The following is a 23371-nucleotide window of genomic DNA, read 5'->3' as shown; positions in this document are numbered from 1 at the left end:
TTTTCTGCTTCCAGACACTCTGGGCCAGCACACCAGGAACAATTGCTACCTTTCCTGCTGACAACCCCCAGTCCAGGGAATAAGCAATGGCCTGAGGTATCTGTAAACACCCCAGTGGAGTACAGGGATCTAGGATGTGGTTTAGATGATTTCCCAGCTCTTATAACATTTTCATGCTGTTTATACTTCTGTAAAACTGCATTGGTGCTACAATTTATTATAGTCATAAAATCAGAATTTTCATGTGGATGAAGACCTTCGAAATTACAATCAACTTTAATACATTCATTGCTTTGGATGAAGAAGTTGATGTGTACAGGCATTAAGTGAATTTTCCCATATCGCAAATTAGTCAGCCAAGACTAGAAATGAAGCTTCTGACTTCTGATGACATAAATCCATCCCTTTAGACGGTGAGAGAAATAGGAAAAGCTGTCTGTCTGTGTGTTTTTTCGTGCCTCTCAGCGGCGGGTAGGGAGGGGGATGGAGCTTCTGCCCTGGCTCCAGGGGCCTCAAAGCAACGGTTTAGAAGTTAGTCCAGTAAATAATGTTTTCTAGGAAGAATACTTTCTCACAGACATTGCTTGGAACCCTGGGCACGTTATTATCGTTTGGAAATTGTCTGCACTGCATCATAACACGTGATTTGGCAACGTGAGAGTCTGGAGGCGGCAATGCTAACTTTGTGTTCTCAAAGCAATGTCACCGTCACCATTTTATTAAACATGTACGTCCACCTGACCAAGCTCATTGTATGTTGTATCCTGGAAAAAAAAAAGGAAAAAAGAAATAAAAATAAAAACTGTCTGCAGACAAAGTGGGATGACTGCCACTGCCTGGTAATCAGGGTGTGACAGGTGACCAGTAAATTAATAATGTGCATTTAAGTTCCAATTCAATACAGCAGCCTAACTGCTGCTAATCATTAGATGACATTCAGGCCAGAAGAGCTATGAAGAGGGGCTGGAAACGGGGTTTAAGCATGAATCCTGCGTCTGTTACATAACGAATTTCTTTCCCCAGAGACATTCGAGGTCCGTTTGTAGCTGAGGAGTTGTAAGAATATTCAAATGTGAGACTGAGAGAATAAATATTTGTTTTTCTCATACAGTGTACAAGCTTACCCTCTTATACACTGAAACACTATGAAAATGTGCTCTTGGAACAGAATAGTTAAATCTTTGGGTTGTTCCCTTTGCCTCTTACCGAGTTATTTGCTCCTTGCTACTGTGGATGTGAAAGCAGAAGTTGACAAGTCCAATATTGTTAGGCAGAACACTCACACTTCTAGCAAACAAACTGTCCCAAACACAAATCCACGCTAACGTTTACCAAAGTTCAGCTTCTGTTCCAGCTGAAACAAGAGCCTTGGTAAGAGACACAGAGGGGCTGATTGGCTGGGCAGGGTGGGCAGGGTCCATAAAAGGCAGCTGTGGAACATCTGGGGGGCAAAGACATCACCCCGCCAGAGGCAAAGCTCAGGGCTCCTGTGACAGCACGTCTTCACCATGAGTGGGTGCCCATGTTTAGGAAGCAGCTTTGGGTGAGTATGTAAATACTCTATCCTAAGTATGGGTAAGCTCTTAGGAATGTCAAGGATGAACACTAATTTCGGAATTTCAAAAGCAAGGGTGAACACTGTCACCCTTCTTCCCTTGTTTAATAATCTACTTTGAAAAGTTAGCAATAAGGGAATTCTCATCAGTCCTTTTATTAGTTAGAGTTCTTTTTCAAGCTCTATTTTTTTCTTCTCACTTTTTCATCTGCAGATATGCTTTTAAAAACCTCTCTGTACAAGGCAGTGAAGAAGACAAATCACAAATGGGTGTGAATAGAGCCAGTAAAGGGGGACTTATCTATGGGAACTACCTGCAAGTAAGTGGCAGAGTCCTCACAAGGAGGAGCTTTCATTGCTAAGCGCTAGGTGACATTTTCATGTTGGGGTTTTTGTTTGTTTCTTTGTCTTCTCAGTCGCCAAATAGTTTTCTGGACCTAAAGATATCTCTTTTCATACACACGTATGCTTTTTCAAGTTTTGTTAGAACACGCCAAGAGACTCATATGTGAAGATTCATCTGCCTGACAGAAATACAATGAAAGCAGAGAAAGCAGAACCCAGGCCGAGGACACATGGGATGAGATAAAGCGCAGATAACTGGCAGGCGTTGCACAACTTGTATACCTGAGACCTGGTTACTGAATCCCAGCCTAGATAACTGCAAATGTAGCCAGAACATTTTCTCTTTTAAATTCTTTATCGTAAACTAGAAATGTTGAAGGCATATGTTTAGATGAAAGAAAGATGTTACAAAGAGGCATTTGGAGATTATTTTTATCTTTTTTTTTTTTTTTTGGCCATGCCACGCGGCATGTGGGATCTTAGTTCCTCGACCAGGGATTGAACCCATGCCCCCGAGGTGGAAGCGTGGACTCTTAACCGCTGGACTGCCAAGGATGTCCCTGGAGATTGTTTTTAAGATGTGAAGTGATTAGAGCCCTTGATGCCCTTGTTGGTGGGTTTCTAAGGATGAGCTGACAGGCAACGTTAAGGTCTTAGAATCAACTCTTTAGGAGAATAAAAGAGTAGCGGACACACAGTAGACTAAGCAAGCTATGAAGCTTTTATAGATGGAAGGGATATGAGGGTCAAGAGATGGGGCAAGAGATGGAAGGGACATGATTTCTCAGTGAGGGTAACAGCATTTGTTACGATAGATTCCTACCAAATATACTTTCTTCTGAAAAGAATAAAACTCATGAATTCAACTCATTCTTTATGAAGACACATTAATTGTTTAAAAGAAAGTAGATTGGTTCCTGAGCATTTGGGATTTGGGGGACTTTTTTCAGTATTGTATTCTATTTATTAAAGTTGGTAAAAATCTAGTTTTGCGATTTCAAAATCAGTCTTTCTTTGTAATCTTTTTTCCAGCTTTATCAAGATATAATTAACATATAACATTGCATAAGTTTAAGGTGCACGCACGTTGATTTGATACACTTATATATGGCAAAGTGATTACCACCAGAGCATTAACATGCATCATGTCACATAATAGCCCTTTCTTTTTTTTGCGGTGAGAGCACTTAAGATCTAGTATGTAATGCATTGTCATTAACTATAATCACTATGCCATACGTTAGATCCACATAACGTATTCATCTTGTAACTGGAAGTTTCTACAAAATCAGTGTTTCTATTTTTTTGTTTAAAGTTGGAAAAAGTTTTGAATGCGCAGGAACTTCAAAGTGAAATAAAAGGAAATAAAATCCATGATGAGCATCTTTTCATCATAACTCATCAAGGTAAGTTGCACACAAGGTTGGACAGTAGCTATTCATAGGAATTTTCCATCAGTAATGAGGAAAGATACCACACTTTTACCTGTAAGACGGTGGAGGACTAAGACATCACCGTTGTTAGGATGCTCGCGAATACTTCGCTGCCAGAAAAGTTCTCATAGGACCTCCTTCCGCGATTTATAACAGTCTTCTTTCTGCTACCTCGGTGCTTGTTGGATCCGTTAGGACTCTGTCCTAAACCCAAGGGGGCTTTCTATCTCTTGGAATTCACAAAGAATTTGCAAGCTAAGAGGTCACTTTTTTTTCCACTTGGAACGTTAGGAGACTATTTTCAAGAAACAGATCCCTCACATTTACTGTAACTTTACATATCCTACGGAGAGCTGGTACTAAACGGGAATGTGAATTTTGTCTAAAATGTGTGTTCCTACTCTCCATACTTCTGCTTCTGGGTAGTGGTTTTTAACGTAGAGTCCTTGACTTTGGAAGTTTAGGAAGTCCCTGAACTCTTTGAAATTTTGTGCAAAATTTCACAAACATGTCTTTCAGAGGTATGTGACCCCCAAACGTTTAGATTTCCTCTAAGATTGTTGGTGTCATAATACTGCCATCTGGCTGACCAGAGCCCAGTGACTCATGCGGGTCGGTGCTGCGTTTCTAGATGTTTCCTTGTCCTATCAATTCTTTGTGCCTTTTCCTCAAATGAGTGTTTTCTTCACGGACTGGCTAATATGATCGTCTCCTTTGAGTTAAACAGAATTAAAAATGGAAAATAATGGGGCTAATGTGTTACTTCTCCTGTTTTTTTATGTTGCCATTTTTATCAGTGGCTCGAAGGCAAAATCAGCAGGGGAGGAATCACCGCAGGGCAGCACACGTTGGGAATCAGAAATTTGTTTCGAATCCCATCTCTACCATTAAAGATGTAACCTCGGTCAGGTTTCTTGACCAGTAATTCTCGCCATTTCCCCACCTATACAATGGAAAGAATGATTGTTTCCTCTCATGCATAGAGTTGTTGTGAGGATGACATGAGTAACGTGCACTAAGCACTGAGCTCAAGGTAGAGCACACAGTCAGCACACAGCGAATGGTAGCACCTATCATCTGATGCGGAGACTTTCCTTCCATCAGAACACGTGGTCAGTGGGTCATGGGACCAGCTACACCAAGTTAAACCTGAAAACGTGACTCACAAACTGATCCAAAAATATATTTGGTTTGCTCTTTTTGTCCACATATGGAAAATAGATTTCTGAAAGTCTCCTTAAATGTAATTTAAAGGTACAATTTGATCCCCTTCATTAGTACAGAAGCACAGCCTGTGCCCAAACAGAAGACACCAGCGATCACTAAGGTGATTGGTTTCCACGCTCCTTTAGTGACTATGCTGGCTGTTTAATTCATCTATTTATATAATAATCACCCAGCATTTATCTTACGCCAAACACTGTGCTAGGAACTGAGGGAAATAGATGAGTATGACAGAGTTTCAGCCTGTTCATAGCTTGTCCTCCCCATAGAGTCCAAGTCCCTAGAAACAAATACGTTGTCATACTCATTAGGTTAATGTGTATTAGGGTCTCACTCTATAGAAGTTTAGTATCACTTCCACTTCTCCACACACCTCCAGCTTCCACACGGGAAGTTAGATTTAGATTATGAGCTGTATCCTCAAGGACATTAACAATATTTTGTTGAGAGAAGTCGTTTGGAAAATAACGTAAAGCATATGGATAACACGCCTGGCATATTCAAGCACTCAATAAAAGGAGGCTGTTACAACTTTATCACTAATATTTGTTTGTAGCATAAAATGGGGCTATTTTGGCCTTTACTGAATTTTAAGTTCCATTTTGATTTCTCTTTCAGTGTGTTAACCGAGTCTTTCATATAATTATGGTCAAAATGCTCCCATCACTTTCCAACTGACAATGATTTTCCCCTCGCAGCTTATGAACTCTGGTTTAAGCAGATCCTCTGGGAACTGGATTCTGTTCGCGAGATCTTTCAGCATGGCCACGTGAGTTGCCATGTCACAATATTGTTTTCATATTTTTCTTGGAGAAAGTAGAAAGTGTTATTAATGGGAAAAGTTTAACACCAAATGGTGGAATTATAACTTAACGGGGGAAAAAAGTTTGTAGCGGAGAAGAGTTTAGTCACATCTTCCCAGCCTCGTCATCACCTTGCTTCAAGGTTCCTTTCCGATTTTAGTTTCAAGCCCCTTGCTTAGAACTCCATATTTTTCCCTTAAAAAAAAGTTATGACGAACGACGGTGGATTGCCAGGACAGCTAATGCCGATTCGTTCATCAGTATGTACCAGAATTGTATTTCTACTGAACGTCTGCATGGGAAGACAGGAGCAATGGTGAGGAAAGGAGACGGAGAGAAAGAGGAGGGGAAAGTGGGAGGGGATGCGGGGGAGGGCAGAGAGGGGCGCCCCGCGAAGCTCCCGCAGCCTCCCTCCCAGCCCGCATCCTGCCCACACCTTCCTCCGCCCTTGGAGGACACAGGACCCAGCCTTGGGTCCCCCAGCTCGGAGTCCCTGCGCCAAGGGGGCTGGGAGGAGAGAACATCCATCCTCAGACAGTGCCCTTCTCGTACCTGTGAACGCAAACCCCATCCGTCTCATCGGCAACTCCCGCCTCAGGACGGAGCCCACGGACCCAGGGGTCTGCTTAACCTGCACGCACGGGTCCCCATGTTCCCCTGGACTTTATTCCTTAAAGCAAAACTAACAGAGGCATTTGCTAAGGAATCGGTGGGAGTTGTGGTCCAGAATTTACCTAAAACTTGCTTCCATATAGTTTTCTATTTTTAAAGAAAAAAATGATTTTGAGGTTGCAGGCGTTCCTTGTACGCATCAGAGTTGCTATGAGTTCAGTGTTGACCTAAGGCGCATTTTAGTGCCAAGGTCCCTTCTTAGAGTAGAGACGGCATTGACAGGAACACATCGTTATTTACACTCTATTTAGTGTCTTCCGGAACTGACGCCTGAGGACTCTGTTCATCTCCTAACCCCCAGGTCAGGGATGAGAGGAACATGCTGAAGGTGGTGACCCGAATGCACCGAGTGGGGGTGATACTCAAGCTCTTGGTCCAGCAGTTTTCCGTCCTGGAGACCATGACAGCCTTGGACTTCAACGACTTCAGGTGTGCACGCGGCTTTGTCAACACGCAGGGGTTACCCTCCCATTCTGATGGGCTGGAGAGAATGTGTGTGCTGTGTTGTGTGACGTAAGAAGCCTGTCCTGCTGACACTTTGTCACTGGGAACACTCGGGAATCATCACCACAAGCATTTAAGCAGCTACTGAAAATACTTCATCCCTTTCCTCTTACATAGGAACACAGCACGATCCGTGAATTTCAATTCATCATGTGTGCCCAATTTTTATCCCAAAAGGATTTTAGACAACTTACCAAAATGGCAAAAAAGGCTGATATAATACACATAACTAAAGTTAAATGATTAAAAACTAAAAATAAAAGAGAAAGAGGAGTGATATATAAAGAAACATGTCAGCATACGTTATAGATTAAACTATAAATTTTATTTTTTAATACTTTAAAATTTTTATTTTATATTGGAGTACAGTCGATTAACAGCTATACTCAAGTGTGTTAGTTTCAGGTGTACAGCTAAATGATTCAGTTATACATATACACGTATCTATTCTTTTTCAAGTTCTTTTCCCATTTAGGTTATTACAGACTATTGAACAGTTGAACTATAAATTTTAGAGGTACATATCCAGGAAGATATCTATCTATCTATTTATGAAATCTTTTCTCATAACCAAAATTTGAGAAGAAATCTTCCTAAGAGCGTCAGGTGCATTTACTGATGGAACAGACAGTGTCTTCTACATATTTGACGATCAAATGAAAAGTGGTAGAATTCCTTTGTAGTATATTTAACAACTTGAAGTTTTAGTACCAGTTAGATGAAGGAAATTTGTAAGGATGTGAGAGTTATGTGGGGTGGGAGTACTCACACTTTGTGATGCCCTATTTTGTGCTAGGCAACATCCCATTCATTTTACTTGTAGGGTCTTACCAGTGCTCATAATAATACTAGGTAGTGAGATTAATGAATTGAACTTTAAACAGAAATGGAATAATATATGTATTTTTGGCTGCATGGCTTGCGGGATTTCCCCCACCAGAGATTGTCCCTGGGTCACCGCAGTAAAAGTGCCAAGCCCTAACCGCTGGACTGCCAGGGAATTCCCTTGAATAATACTTATAAAGAAACTTTTAGCTCTATTTAATGAAAAATATTGCTCAGTGTTCACCTGTCTTTATCTTAGGAAAAGCTTAGTATACACACATGCATGTACGTGTCTGCATGTGTACGTATAAATTTACATGTAAACACACACACATAGATAAACACACACATACATACACATATGACCTTTCACAGACTATACAAACATCAACTGGCAGTGACAATGATGGCTAGGACCTCGTTGTCCTGATTTTGGTGAAGTCCAAGTCCTGGGTCCAACGCTAGGCAGTTGTGTGTCTGTGTGTGGTGATGCCTGGGAGAGTCACGCTGACCACCTTTCCCAACAGAAGAGACCCTTGCGGCGATTGGCCATGACAACAATCTCCTTCCTCCTCTTCTGCCCTCCCCCACCTGTTCTCACAGAGAGTACTTATCCCCGGCATCAGGCTTCCAGAGTCTGCAGTTCCGACTGTTAGAAAACAAGATAGGGGTTCTTCAGAGCTTGAGGGTCCCTTACAACAGAAGACACTACCGTGATAACTTCAGGGGAGAAGACAACGAGCTACTACTGAAGTCCGAGCAGGAAAGGACCCTCCTGCAGCTGGTGGAGGTGTGTGTGCAAAGGCCACTGGGAACGCCTAGCTCAGCACACCTGGTTACTTGAGCTTCTGCGACACCCGGATTTTAAAATTCATATCAAAGTTGGGTCGCGTTCATTGTAAATAAGAGAAGAATGAATGTATAGAAATACTTTAGCTGGTAAATTCCACTAATTAAAATATTAAAAGCTCTCTTGAGAACTTCAGAGAGATTTATATAATCAATGGTATGTTAATATTTAATAACCTCCTTATCTTATTATAACAATCCTTTTAAATATTCCTGCTAAGCAACATTGGATTAGCTGATTTTTAAATTGGGTGTGGTTATTTATTGAATGAGCTTTATTTCTTTAAAATATTCCATAATTGAGAAGTTCCACAAGTTGTGTTTCTTAATTAAACTAAGTCACTAAGATTCTATCCTTCAGAATTCTTTCCCTTCATATCTTACTTCTCTGTGGGTCTGTAAATGACCTTGAGGAATTATTAATTTGTTCTTGCATAAGTAAATTATTAAATAAGGATTGTATAGTCTTGAGTTCCTTGACAAAGTCTTTTCCTTTGCAAATTAAATTTTTATTTTAGTGAATTATACTCTGCTCACTAATCCCCTGGGCATTGTAAGTGTAGATTTAGGTTAATAAATTATAGATAATGCTATTTAATGGCTTATAAAGATAGAGAAAGAATCAGAAAGCTAATTTCAAAACCAAAAATAGGCTAAGTGAGAACCCACAGAGATGCACAGATTCGGTTTTATTTCTAGATTAAAAATCCTGTGACATCTTAAAATAATTGAGCAGTCAGTTGACTTCAAAGTTGCTAAGTGTACAATGTCCCTGCGTTTAGAAGAAATCATATCTTATACATGTCATGATTCCTTCAGCCCCTAAGACATAAACTATTTTGAGAATAAACCAGAAGCCCTCATTAAAAGAATGTATAGATATGTTCATAGATTTATAGAAAAAAATTGGGATTTCTGTAATAATATATTTCTTAATAAAAAGTAAATATCTTTAATGTGATTTCTTTTAAGATTAGGAGAATAAAATATTGCTATTTTATAAATAAAGAAATTGAAGGGAAAGAGAAATATTTACACACAAAAAAACTTAGGATGTATGTTTCTCAAAACCATGAAAATTTTCTATTTCAAGTTCATAAATGTTTGTTACAAAGCATTTTACATATTTTAAATTTTACAATGTATTTACTTGAAAAATATTTATTTCAGGCATGGCTGGAAAGAACCCCAGGTTTAGAGCCACATGGATTTAACTTCTGGAGAAAGTTTGAAAACAACATTGTCAAAGGCCTGGAAGAAGAATTCACAAGAATTCAGGTATTTGTGAAGCCATAAGTAAACATAAGTCTGCTACAGGAGAAGTACTGGGAATTTCATTTTAACCATTTTCTATTAATCTTTCATTTTCCTCATATTCTTTTACAAATGCATCTGCTTGGAATATATGACATGATTGATTTAATTTTACTGATGTGCAATAAAAATTAAATGAAGAAGTTGATTGTAAGCAAGACTTTGAATAGATGAGACTAATAGACCTTTCTCATTTATATTGAAAATATCATGTTATGACCAGTTCTAGACAGAAGTGGGCTCACAAAGGACCAGTGATCCAATACACTAAGCCATATAACTTTCCTTCACTCTGATATGTCTGCTGAGTTCTTCTTATTGGCTCTCAGACAATGTCAAGTTTCTCTCAGTTAAAAAAATATATATTGTAGATTCCTCAATTTCCCTCACGTTATGGGCCCCATACCCTTTCTTCATGACCAAATTTCTTGAAAGAGTTGTTTCAATTCTACACCTTGAGAGGCTGTGTCACGAGGTGTTTAAAGCAGGGACCTGATGCCACAGTCATGGGTCAAGTCCCCCGTCCCTGCTTGGCGACCCTGTGCCATTGAACCCCTCCTGCTACCTAACCTCTCTTTGCTTCACTCCCTTCACTGGCAAAATAGAAAATATGAGTATCTACCTCATAGGATTACTGTGAACATTACATGAGGTTCATATTCGCAGAGTATTTAGAACAGCAGTCAGCATGGTTATTTCTTTTTCTCCATCTAATTCTCGCCCCGGTTCAGTCTGCCTTCCTGTCCGTCATTCACAAATGGTCACAGGTACCTAAATCCAATGACCACTTTTATCTCCATTTTACTTCACTTCCTACTGGCTTTACTACTAATGACTACTTACACTTTCTTGAACATTTTCCCCCATGGTTTTGGCATTAACATTGTGTCTTCATCTAGTGTGCTGGCCCTTGTTTCTCTCTCTCCTTTTCACAAGGGCTCAGAGCCCTTGCATTCCGTCTCTGTCCTCTTCCACCAGTGAACTCGTTTATACCCACTGCTTCAGCATCTGCTAAGACACGAGTAATCCTCAACTGTTTAGCTTAGCTAACTCTTTAAATTTCTTTTTTTCTTGCTTTTTAAAAAAATATTTATTTGGCTGCTTCAGGTCTTAGTTGGGGCGGGATCTTTTGTTGCAGGGTGGGGCCTCTTCCTTGAGGTGCACGGGCTTCTCTCTAGTTGTGGCTTGCGGGCTCCAAAGTGCATGGGCTCAGTCAGTAGTTGTGGTGCACGGGCTGTTGCCCCGCGGCATGTGGGATCTTAGTTCCCTGACCAGGAATCGAACCCACATGCCCTGCATTGGAAGGCGAATTCTATTTTATTTTTTATCTTTTTTATTTTTTTAACATCTTTATTGGAGGATAATTGCTTTACATTGTTGTGTTAGTTTCTGCTGTATAACAAAGTGAATCAGTTATATGTATACATATGTCCCCATATCCCCTCCCTCTTGTGTCTCCCTCCCACCCTCCCTATCAAACCACTCTAGGTGGTCACAAAGCACCGAGCTGGTCTCCCTGTGCTACGCAGTTGCTTCCCACTAGCTATCTATTTTACATTTGGTAGTGTATATATGTCCATGCCACTCTCTCATTTCGTCCCAGTTTACCCTTCCCCCTCCCTGTGTCCTCAAGTCCATTCTCTACCTCTGCCTCTTTATCCCTGTCCTGCCCCTAGGTTCCTCAGAACCATTTTTTTCATAGAGTCCATGTATATGGGTTAGCATATGGTATTTCTTTTTCTCTTTCTGACTTACTTCACTCTGTATGACAGACTCTAGGTGCATCCACCTCACTACAAATAATTCAATTTCGTTTGTTTTTATGGCTGAGTAATATTCCATTGTACATATGTGCCACATCTTTATCCATTCATCTGTCAATGGACACTTAGGTTGCTTCCATGTCCTGGCTATTGTAAATAGAGCTGCAGTGAACATTGTGGTACATGACTCTTTTTGAATTATGGTTTTTTCAGGGTATATGCCCAGTAGTGGGATTGCTGGGACATATGGTAATTCTATTTTCAGCTTTTTAAGGAAACTCCATACTATTCTCCATAGTGGTTGTATCAATTTACATTCCCACCAACAGTGCAAGAGGGTCCCCTTTTCTCCACACCCTCTCCAGCATTTATTGTTTGTAGATTTTCGATGATGGCCATTTGACTGATGTGAGGTGATACCTCACTGTAGTTTTGATTTACATTTCTCTAATGATTAGTGATGTTGAGCATCCTTTCATGTGTTTGTTGGCAATCTGTATATCTTCTTTGGAGAAATGTCTATTTAGGTCTTCTGCTCATTTTTGGATTGGTTTTTTTATTTTTTTGATATTGAGCTGCATGAGCTGCTTGTATATTTTGGAGATTAATCCTTTGCCGATTGCTTCATTTGCAAATATTTTCTCCCATTCTGAGGGTTGTCTTTTCGTCTTGTATATGGTTTCCTTTGCTGTGCAAAAGCTTTTAAGTTTCATTAGGTCTCATTTGTTTATTTTTGTTTTTATTTCCATTTCTTTAGGAGGTGGGTTAAAAAGGATCTTGCTGTGATTTATGTCATAGAGTGTTCTGCCTGTGTTTTCCTCTAAGAGTTTTAAAGTGTCTGGCTTTACATTTGGGTCTCTAATCCATTTGGAGTTTATTTTTGTGTATGGTGTTAGGGAGTGCTCTAATATCATTCTTTTACAGGTAGCTGTCCAGTTTTCCCAACACCACTTGTTGAAGAGGCTGTCTTTTCTCCATTGTATATTCTTGCCTCCTTTATCAAAGATAAAGTGACCATATGTACGTGGGTTTATCTCTGGGATTTCTATCCTGATCCATTGATCTATATTTTTGTTTTTGTGCCAGTATCATACTGTCTTGAAGACTGTAGCTTTGTAGTAAAGTCTGAAGTCTAGGAGCCTGATTCCTCCAGCTCGATTTTTCTTTCTCAAGATTGCTTTGGCTATTTGGGGTCTTGTGTGTTTCCATCCAAATTGTGAAAGTTTTTGTTATAGTTCTGTGAAAAATACCATTTGTAGTTTGATAGGGATTGCATTGAATCTGTAGATTGCTTTGGGTAGTATAGTCATTTTCACAATGTTGATTCTTCCAATCCAAGAACATGGTATATCTTGCCATATGTCAGTATCATCTTTAATTTCCTTCATCAGTGTCTTATAGTTTTCTGCATACAGGTCTTTTGTCTCCTTAGGTAGGTTTATTCCTAGGTATTTTATTCTTTTTGTTGCAATAGTAAATGGGAGTATTTTCTTAATTTTTCTTTCAGATTTTTCATCATTAGTGTATAGGAATGCAAGAGATTTCTGTGCGTTAATTTTGTATCCTGCTACTTTACCAAGTACATTGATTAGCTCTGGTAGTTTTCTGATAGCATCTTTAGGATTCTCTATGTATAGTATCATGTCACTGTGAACAGTGAAGAAGTTTTACTTCTTATTTCCCAATTTGGATTCCTTTTTCTTCTCTGATTGGTGTGGCTACAACTTCCAAAACTATGTTGAATAATAGGGGTGGGAGTGGGCAACCTTGTCTTGTTCCTGATGTTAGTGGAAATGGTTTCAGTTTTTCACCATTGAGAATGATGTTGGCTGTGGGTTTCTCATATATAGTCTTTATTATGAGGAGGTAAGTTCCCTCTATGCCTGCTTTCTGGAGGGTTTTTATCATAAATCGGTGTTGAATTTTGTCAAAAGCTTTTTCTGCATCTATTGAGATGATCATATGGTTTTTCTCCTTCAATTTGTTAATATATATCACATTGATTAATTTGCGTATATTGAAGAATCCTTGCATTCCTGGGATAAACCCTACTTGGTCATGGTGTATGATCCTTTTATGTGCTGTTGGATTTGTTTGCTAGTATTTTGTTGGCGATTTTTGCATCTATGTTCATCAGTGATATTGACCTGTAGTTTTCTTTTTTGGGGACATCTTTGTCTTGTTTTGGTATCAGGTTGATGGTGGCCTTGTAGAATGAGTGTGGGAGTGTTCCTCCCTTTGCTATATTTTGGAAGAGTTTGAGAGGGATAGGTGTTAGCTCTTCTCTAAATATTTGATAGAATTTGCCTGTGAAGCCATCTGGTCCTGGACTTTTGCTTGTTGGGAGATTTTTAATCACAGTTTCAATTTCAGTGCTTGTGATTGGTCTGTTTATATTTTCTATTTGTTCCTGGTTCAGTTTCGAAAGGTTGTGGTTTTCTAAGAATTTGTCCATTTCTTCCAGAAATTGTCCATTTTATTGGCATATACTTGCTTGTGTCTTTTCTGATGATCCTTTGTATTTTCTTCAGTGTCAGTTGTTACTTCTCCTTTTACATTTCTAATTCTATTGATTTGAGTCTTCTCCCTTTTTTTCTTGATGAGTCTGGCTAATGGTTTATCAATTTTGTTTATCTTCTCAAAGAGCCAGCTTTTAGTTTTATTGATCTTTGCTATCATTTCCTTCATTTCTTTTTCATTTATTTCTGATCTGATCTTTATGATTTCTTTCCTTCTGCTAACTTTGGGTTTGTTTTGTTCTTCTTTCTCTAATTTCTTTAGGATAAGATTAGGTTGTTTACTTGAGATGTTTCTTGTTTCTTGAGGTAGGATTGTATTGCTATAACCTTGCTTCTTAGAACTACTTTTTTTTTCACACACACTCACTGCATTTTATTTTTACAAGAGATAAATAAACTGACACCAAGCACTGTAAATGGATGACCACAACAAAATTAGAACTGCTTTTGCTGCATCCCATAGGTTTTGGGTCATTGTGTTTTCATTGTCATTTGTTTCTAGGTATTTTTTGATTTCCTCAGTGATCTCTTGGTTATTTAGTAGTGTATTGTTTAGCCTCCATGTGTTTGTATTTTTTTTCCTGTACTTGATATCTAATCTCATAGCGTTGTGGTCGGAAAAGATACTTGATATGATTTCAATTTTCTTAAATTTACCAAGGCTTGATTTGTGACCCAAGATATGATCTATCCTGGACAATGTTCCATGAGCACTTGAGATGAGAGTGTATTCTGTTGTTTTTGGATGGAATGTCCTATAAATACCAATTAAGTCCAGGTTGTTTAACATGTCATTTAAAGCTTGTGTTTCCTTATTTATTTTCATTTTGGATGATCTGTCCATTGGTGAAAGTGGGGTGTTAAAGTCCCCTACTATGGTTGTGTTACTATTGATTTCCCCTTTTATGGCTGTTAGCATTTGCCTTATGTGTTGAGGTGCTCCTATGTTGGGTGCATAAATATTTACAATTGTCCTATCTTCTTCTTGGATTGATCCCTTGATCATTACTTAGTGTCCTTCTTTGTCTCTTGTAATTGTCTTTATTTTAAAGTCTATTTTGTATGATATGAGAATTGCTACTCCAGCTTTCTTTTGATTTCCATTTGCATAGAATATCATTTTCCATCACCTCACTTTCAGTCTGTATGTGTCCCTATGTCTGGAGTGGGTTTCTTGTAGACAGCATATATATGGGTCTTGTTTTTGTATCCATTCAGCCAATCTATGTCTTTTGGTTGAAGCATTTAATCCATTTACATTTAAGATAATTATCAATATGTATTTTCCTATTACCATTTTCTTAATGGTTTTGGGTTTGTTTTTGTAGGTCTTTTCCTTCTCTTGTGTTCCTGCCTAGAGAAATTCCTTTAGCATTTGTTGTAAAGCTGGTTTGGTGGTGCTGAATTTCTTAGCTTTTGCTTGTCTATAAAGGTTTTAATTTCTCCATCAAATCTGAATGAGGGATCCTTGCTGGGTAGAGTAATCTTTGTTGTAGGTTTTTCCCTTTCATCACTTTAAAGATGTCCTGCCACACCCTTCTGGCTTGCAGATTGTCTGTTGAAAGATCAGCTGTTAACATTACGGAGATTCCCTTGTATGTTATTTGTTGCTTTTCCCTGCTGCTTTAAATATTTTTTTGTATTTAATTTTTGATAGTTTGATTAATATGTGTCTTGGCGTATTTCTCCTTGGATTTATCCTGTATGGGACTCTCTGTGCTTCCTGGACTTGATTGGTGGCGTATTAGGGAAGTTTTTTAGCTGTAATCTCTTCAGATATTTCCTCAGTCCCTTTCTTTTTCTCTTCTTCTTCTGGGACCCCTACAATTTGAATGTCTTCGTTCAAGGACAACTTCCGTGGGTTGTTCTTACCCAACCTCTCTGCTACTATAAGTTATTATGGACAACACTGTTCCATAACACCACTGCCTATGGTTGTAATTTAACTTAAGTTTTCAGTGTTTCAGTCCCATGAGATAGAGATCAAGGGACTCAATTTTGCTCATGATTTTTATCTCTATCACATTAGCCTTATTTACTGAATAAATCAATAATCAATTGGCTATAGTGTGCACACACATTCTTACCACACGGTGTGGTTGTTCTGATGAATTGAAGACAATTGGGGAAACGGATTTTTGCTCCAGCCCAAGTAATTGAGTTGTAAGTAGCACATGTGTTGTAAGCAGGAAAATAAGAATTTCCTTAAACAAATCAATAGATGTCAAATAAAAAAATATATAACAGTGGAAACTATCTAAGGAATTGTATTTCTAGAATACTGCACTGAAGATAGAATTTCAGTAGAATTAGTAGTATCTCTGACTAGGAATTCTTAATTTTTCCTAAGTGGAATTACTTTACTGCCTGTATTAAATAATTGCTGTCTAAAATTAGACCATCATTGACCATTTGTAGTTACCTCCAGCTTTGCCCATCTGAGTCCAGTTTTCTTGATATTTATGAAGAAAGTATTTGGATTTAACAAATCATTTAAACTTAAACAAATGTATAGAACCAGTGGTGTGAGGAAGGTCCTGTCTCATAAGCCATAATTTCCAAGCTGCAGTATTAGATGATATAGTACATATCCTAAGTACACCCTTTCTGCACCCAGCTAGTTTTTTCTCACAAGCAAAGTTTTCTAAAATAAGGATCTCTTCTCTCTTGGGAATATTAATGCAATATTTTCCCCAAAGGCCAAGGAAGAGTCAGAGGAAAAGGAGGAACAAAAGGCTGAATTTCAGAAGCAGAAAGAGGTGTTACTATCCTTATTTGATGAGAAACGCCATGAGCATCTCCTTAGTAAAGGTAGGCATTTCTATTCCGAGGATCCTTCCTCTGGAACGTAAGACCATGAGATCAAAAAGTCAAACCTTACTTGGGGGGAAGAAATGCACACTGATATTTCCACTCATAGGCACAAGGAATTTTTCATTTGTTGTGAAGTTAAGTATTTTCTATACCAGGTTTCTCTTTTTTTTAAGTGACTTAAAATATATTTAATAAACCTTATTTTATAATTCTATAATTTATTTGAAGTATTTCCAATAAGGTATTCATAAATGATACAGGAACTTAGTATTTTGGAAAAGAAAAAAGGTCAAGTCCTTTTGTATGTGGCTGTTTATTGCTTGATTTCTAACCCTGCCTATTTAAAGGTTTTGAGAATTTAAAATATGTGTGTGTATATATATATATATATATATATATATATATTTAAATTTGTCTTTTAAAATCTAATATTAAAATAATGTTTTAAATGATAGTTTTCCAAATTCAAGCTAAGGGATAAAATATTTAAACGAACATTCACATTCTTTTCTAAAAACATGTGACACAATTAAGGTGATGATTGCCAAGTGAACATGAGTGCCTTAAATTACCTATTAAATTAAAACTTGCTATGTGTCTTGCAGGAGAGAGACGGCTATCATACAAAGCACTTCAGGGGGCCTTGATGATATACTTTTACAGGTAAAAGCAAATTAAAAGAGGAGAATTAAGGCATACAGCATGATTGTTTTAGTTATTTATTTTTGGTTTTCTTTGGCTGTGCCGCACGGCTTGTGGGATCTTAGTTCCCCGACCAGGGATGGAACCTGTACCCCTGGTAGTGAAAGCACTGAGTCCTAACCACTGGACCGCCAGGGAATTCTCAAAAGAGGTGAATTAGAAGTAAAAATGGAGGAGTGGATACAGATAATAAATCCAGTATAAAGCTTATACATTGCAATCATAGTTTTAAAAAAATCATTTAGATTTGGCGGGGGGGAAGCTTAGAAAATAATCGTGAAGTTTCATGAGGTTTTTCTTTATTTTAAATAGTAAGAGTCCAATTTTATACCTGTGGTGGGTAAAACAACATAAAACACACACAAATTAATCGATATCCTTTTCATTAAATTCTGCAGAGTGTAGGTACATTAAGTGTCCTAGGGACCCAAAGTTTAATCTGTCTTAGAAACTCAGCCATGAGATGGGTTCTGTCACTTAATGATGTTGTTATTCCTGTTTTGTAAGATGAAAAAAATGAAGTGAAAACACCTTATAAACTGTTGTTCTGCTTGTTCAGCAATTTCAAGTCTGTCTCCACCATCCACAGTGTCTGGGGCATCCACGTCCTGTCCTCCTAGCCACGTGGGTGAACGGCCCATCTTTGTGTTTCATAGATTAAATGTGTCAGAGCAATAGATAGCACACTAGTAAAAAGCAAAAAAAAAAAAAAAAAAAAAATTAAAAAATCTGTGTTTACTGCATGTCTTACTTACTTGGGTTTATTTTTTAATCCTGTCCCATCTATTTTTCAGAATGGCAGCATAAAAAACCCTTCTGTTTTCCTCAAATGTTAGTAAGCATATGCTATTCAGGCTTATGTATCCTCGGCAGAAAATGCACTGAGAGAGCTGGGGGATTAGATGAAAAAGGAAACAAATACATCAGAGGGAGCTGTAACAAGCAGTCTTTGTTTTCACGTTTTAACATCTTTGCCTGGAAGAAGTTTCTGACTGTTATTGGCTAGAAAATCCGAGATGGTGTCCGTGTCTGCCTTTAATGAGAAGGGGTGTGAGGTGCGACTCTGGCGGGTCACTTCACGTCTATCGAGGAATGTTCTAGACTCTTACACACATTCTGAAACATGAGTGGTGTTAAGCCCTTTTATGAGATGAGGAAACTAAGCCTGGGAGAGAGATCAGAGCTGTCACAGCTCCTAAGAGGCAAAGGGGATGTTTGTTTCAGGCCCAACAGATGGTAGAACGTGTGTTCTTCCTGACACACTGGACTTGCCCGAACACTTTTTATTATTATTATTACTATTATTTACTATTATTATTATTATTCTTTTTCTGCCCCAGGGAAGAGCCCAGGTTCCAGGTCCCTTTCCAGCTGCTGACCTCCCTCATGGACATGGACTCGCTCATGACCAAGTGGAGATGTAAGTCCCCCCGGACCCCCCAGAGCTGCTCCCTCCCTGGCACCCTCCCCTTCCCCATAGCTGTGGGTCGGGGTGGGGCTCCGTCGTAAAAGCAGCCGAGCAGCGGCTCTCAGGGCCGACCCATCCAGGGCGCGGCAGGTGCAGTGCCCAGTGCTCACGGCTCCTCTGTGGGCCCAGGAAGACGCTGTGTTTGATAAACAGAAGAAACAAGCTGGCTTAGGGTCGAAGCAGATTTCGCTTGTAATAGCAATGCACTCCTCTTGGCGTCAGTACAACTTGAAAATATAATTTCAATAGTTCAAGTTCATGGAGGAAGGGCCCCATGAGGACACGAGTAGCGAGGGCTCATGTAAGTCGCAGGGCCTCCGCCCACGGCGTCCGAGGGCTGAGCGTGCGTAAGGATGGACGGACGCCCCGCGCAGCCTGGACCAGGCAGGGCGCCGGGCAACCGCCCCGCACCCTCATCTGCTCACACCTGAGCCTTCCACACGGCTGAGGGATAAGGGGAGGTGATAATCGTTACCGACCCCTTGTCCTTGGCGCACGTGGAGCTAACGCCTCTGTCTGTCTAGACAACCATGTGTGCGTGGTGCACAGGATGCTGGGCAGCAAGGCGGGCACCGGCGGGTCCTCGGGGTACCAGTACCTGCGCTCCACAGTGAGGTAAGCCGGGCATCCCTCCTCATCTCGGGGACCCACCAGCGCCTTTTTCCCCACGGAGATGCGCCTTATCCAGGAAAAGTCACTTATACTCCCTCCTGTCTGGACTGCCGGCAACCCATGTATCCTTAGATTAAGGGACTCCTCCGCCTTTGGAGGTCACTGAAAACATCCTTAGTTCTGGAAATTCATCATTGCATCCTGGGGTGCGAGGGGGCGGGTACCGATGTCTGCATGACCTGGGAGGGCAGGAACCAGGTAACCCAAGAAGCGTTTTCAACTTATTCTGGCTCAGGTCTGGGCTAGACTAAAATGGGTATCATTGATTCTGCCAAAGTCCTCCTGGCCAGATGAATGACACAGCTGAAAATAGGTTCTTGTTTGCTGAGATGACTCTCTTGTATAGGATAAAAACTACTCCCATGTGCTCCAGAGGCTGCCTTTTTACATTGTTTACAAGGAAAGAAAGCAACATTTACTGAGCCCTTCAAACATGCTAGAGAGATTTCTAGGACATTCATGTTCTTACTTTATTTAGTATTCACAGTATTATAGACAGATGGATATACAGATAGACAGACACATCTGAAAACTGGGAAACTTACAGAGCCCCGTGGGAAAGGAGAATTGAGAATAAATTAGATTTAGTCTTCAAAATTCTTTTTTTAAAATTTTATTGCAGTATAGTTGATTTCCAATGTTGTGTTAATTCCTGCTGTACAGCAAAGTGACTCCAAAATTCTTTATAATTCACTATTTTCATCCCTACTCTTACTACCTGATGGACTAAGTTATAAAACACAGTGTTTCTATTTTCATCATTTGTAGAGATTTTCAGTTTCCCCAGGAATAAACGCTAGGCTGAATGAGTCACAAAAGTTATTGGTTTGAATTTTCACAGTCATTACACATTTTCTCTTTTCCTGGGAGTAAATTCTGTAAGCAGCATGAAACTGTAAATGATCGTACGAAACGAGCACAGCCATCAGGGGTGGTGGGAACAGTGAACAAAAACAGCCTTCCTGGTGTGTCATTTTCTCATTAAATCTTCACAAAGGCCTGGTTAGAGGATGGGATTGTAGTTTTTATCTTACAGAGTTAGAAACCAAAACACTGAGCTTTAGACAACTTGCCCAGGGTCACATGAGTTGCAAGTGAAAGAGCAAAATTTGAACCCAAATTTGACTTCAAAGACAAATGTTCTTCTGCTATAAAACTGCAAGTTAAAATAGTTGACTAACAAACACATGGCAATTTTAAATGTGAAAATCACTCTCATAGACATTTATTATAAATCTAAGATGGCATTTCAATTTATTAATGCACTCATGTCACTTATCCGGCAACAACTTAATGGGTGGGAAATATTTTCTGATGAACAACTAGGAATTCTGTATGCTTTCAATTTATAATTTTGCATCCTGTCCTTTAAAAGTCAGAAACTAGGACACACCCTTATCTTTATGAAGGTAGCATGACAATAATAAAGCTCTAGGTTTTAATGTGGACCAGCCTGGTCCGGATCACCGAAACACGTAATATGGTTTTATGGGCATGAACCTTGGATGTGGAATAAAAAGGAAGCAATCTTAATACTAATACTCTTTGATATACACAACATGGAACATATAATAATGAATACTAATTATTTACGGCAAAATATCATTATTTGAGAAATTTAAAAATCTTTCATGTCAGTAAGTCTAAAACATCTGTATATATGTGCTTCTCCAGTGACAGGTACAAGGTGTTTGTAGATTTATTTAATCTCTCAACATATCTGGTTCCCCGACACTGGATACCGAAGATGAACCCAGTTATCCATAAGTTCCTTTATACAGCTGAATATTGTGACAGCTCTTACTTCAGCAGTGATGAATCAGATTGAAATCATCTGCAGAAATTTATGAAGAACATTGATTTCTCAGTCTGTGGTCTTTATTGTCTATGAATTTTCATGACTATGCAGACTCCTAATGTAATATATGTTTATACATATATATAGCATATATAGCACTGTAGCACTGATTCAATCCTAAAAATAATTTTATTACCTCATGTTTGTGATGATATCAGACTCAACAGTAAGAAATTCAGTTACATTATAACATTGTACCCAGTGTTTTCGTATTAGAGACAATGTCCCTGTGTTTACCTTAATGTAACCATTTAATGTAATAATTTTCTCAGTTTCATACCTTATAAGCTTGTAAACTTCAGCTATTTCAAATATTTTATGCAATAAAATGTGTCATTCTGTACAAAGATGTGTTCAGTCAAAAAGTTTTGTAAATAAACTTTAGTCTTTTGACATATACTGTTTTGGAAACATTGTATTTGTTAGGACTCTTGGTGACCAAGGACAGAAATCTATCGGAAACTTACCGGCAGGGGGTTTATTGGGCAGTTTCTCCCGTAGCTCCCAGAAGTGAGAGAGGCTTGGGGAGCCTGGAGGCACCGGGATGGATCCAGTTCCTGGAGAACGCCATTCCCCAAACCTTGGAGGACCTCTGTCTCACCTCTTCTTCTCTGTCGGCGCTGGCCTCGCTCTGCCCTGTGGGCACCGGCTCCATCCTCAGGCTGTGTCCCTCTTCCTGCACCTCTGGACTCCCCCCAGCCCCAAGGCACGTGTCTGGCAGCCAGAGCCCACCCTAGCGCACCGCAGAATTGAGGTAGCGGGGAGTGTTCTTTCCAGAGGAAAGGAGAGGTGAACAGAGGAAGCAATGACCCGGTTCGTTTGGCATAAAATGGGTTAGATCAAGAGTTTAGATCAACAGGAGTTCCTTTCTTCTTTTTCTAGCTCAGTCTGTCAATACCTAGTGAAATTCCTGTTATGAGGGGAGTAAAAATATTATCAAAGAACTCTGGAATGCGCAGCCACCTTGACCGAGGGTGCTCATCTGCGGCAAGCAGTAGGTTCTTGATGGAAGTGAACTATTCTTTGGTCTCAATTACAATTTTCTTATAAGGATCACATTGTCTAGTTTGTCTCTACATTACTTACATATACTTGCTCTTGCCTCCATGGCGTGTGTGTGTGTATGTGTGTGTGTGTGTGTGTGTGTGTGTGTGTGTGTGTGTCCGCGCGTGCAGGGACAGGTACATGGTACCAGATGGTGGTTAAGCTGAAAAATCCAGAGACAAGTAGCGAGGCCAATGACACTCCCTTTGAAATAAGTCAGCAAGTTTGAGATCAAATGCATCTATTAATTACCTACTTTGGTCCAAACCACCAGTTTAATCCCCAGTTTCCTCTCTATGTATTGGGATAAAATACTTATAATCTTGGCTTTTTCTCAGGAAGTAATGAAGAAATATGTTACTGGATATTCCGTCCATCAAGATGCCTTGGAATCCTGGAATAAATGCTATATGTCAAGGCACATTCTTTTAATAGACTAAATGAATGATCTGATTTAGTTATTTTTATCTCTGTTTCTTGGTGTGACTAGGTTAAATAGGTGTAGTTTTTTTCAAATGATGTATCACTAATTCTTACGTAAATGTCGAAACCACTCATAATGCCAGTTAGTACCCTTGCCCCATTTAAACTTGCTTCTAGTGCCTACGACCCACTTTCAATAATTCTTAAATGAATCATGAATCCCTGTAGGGCTAATTTAGTATTTACTCTGAGATCCCAGTGAAATCACATCCAGGAACATCTTGGTTTTTCATTATGACTCCTAATTATTATGTGAAGATTTCATTGCTCTCCTCTCGGCCTCACGGGCGAACGTCCAGCAGCTGGTCAGCGTGGGAGCACAGCGCACGCCCAAGTGGAACAGCAGATGGTGAGGCTGAGAAGGCAGGAAGGGGCCTCTTTGGGAAAAGCTCATTTAGAAAAGTTGATATGTTATCTTTTAGGCACCGGGAGCCCCTGAATGGGCTAAAACAGAGGGATAACATGAAAATGGTGTCTTTTAGAAATGTAAACCCCGGGGACACAGAGCAGATGCATCATCAATC

General features: G+C 39.4%; 1 protein-coding gene across 1 annotated transcript; it reads left to right on the top strand.

Annotated features, from left to right (window-relative positions):
• Window positions 1-1430: 1430 nt before the first annotated feature.
• TDO2 (tryptophan 2,3-dioxygenase) lies at window positions 1431-21717 on the top strand. Its single transcript, XM_067737101.1, has 12 exons — window positions 1431-1543; window positions 1770-1875; window positions 3216-3306; window positions 5256-5326; window positions 6334-6461; window positions 7965-8151; window positions 9381-9488; window positions 16506-16617; window positions 17226-17283; window positions 18663-18742; window positions 19315-19405; window positions 21137-21717. The coding sequence occupies exons 1-12, from the start codon at window positions 1509-1511 to the stop codon at window positions 21288-21290; spliced, it is 1221 nt and encodes a 406-aa protein (XP_067593202.1). The 5' UTR covers window positions 1431-1508; the 3' UTR covers window positions 21291-21717.
• The last annotated feature ends 1654 nt before the right edge of the window (window positions 21718-23371 follow it).

The sequence above is a fragment of the Pseudorca crassidens genome, chromosome 4 (genome assembly GCF_039906515.1).
Source record: "Pseudorca crassidens isolate mPseCra1 chromosome 4, mPseCra1.hap1, whole genome shotgun sequence".
In the NCBI taxonomy this organism is placed as follows: domain Eukaryota; kingdom Metazoa; phylum Chordata; class Mammalia; order Artiodactyla; family Delphinidae; genus Pseudorca; species Pseudorca crassidens.
This window is presented reverse-complemented; position numbering and strand designations above follow the sequence as displayed.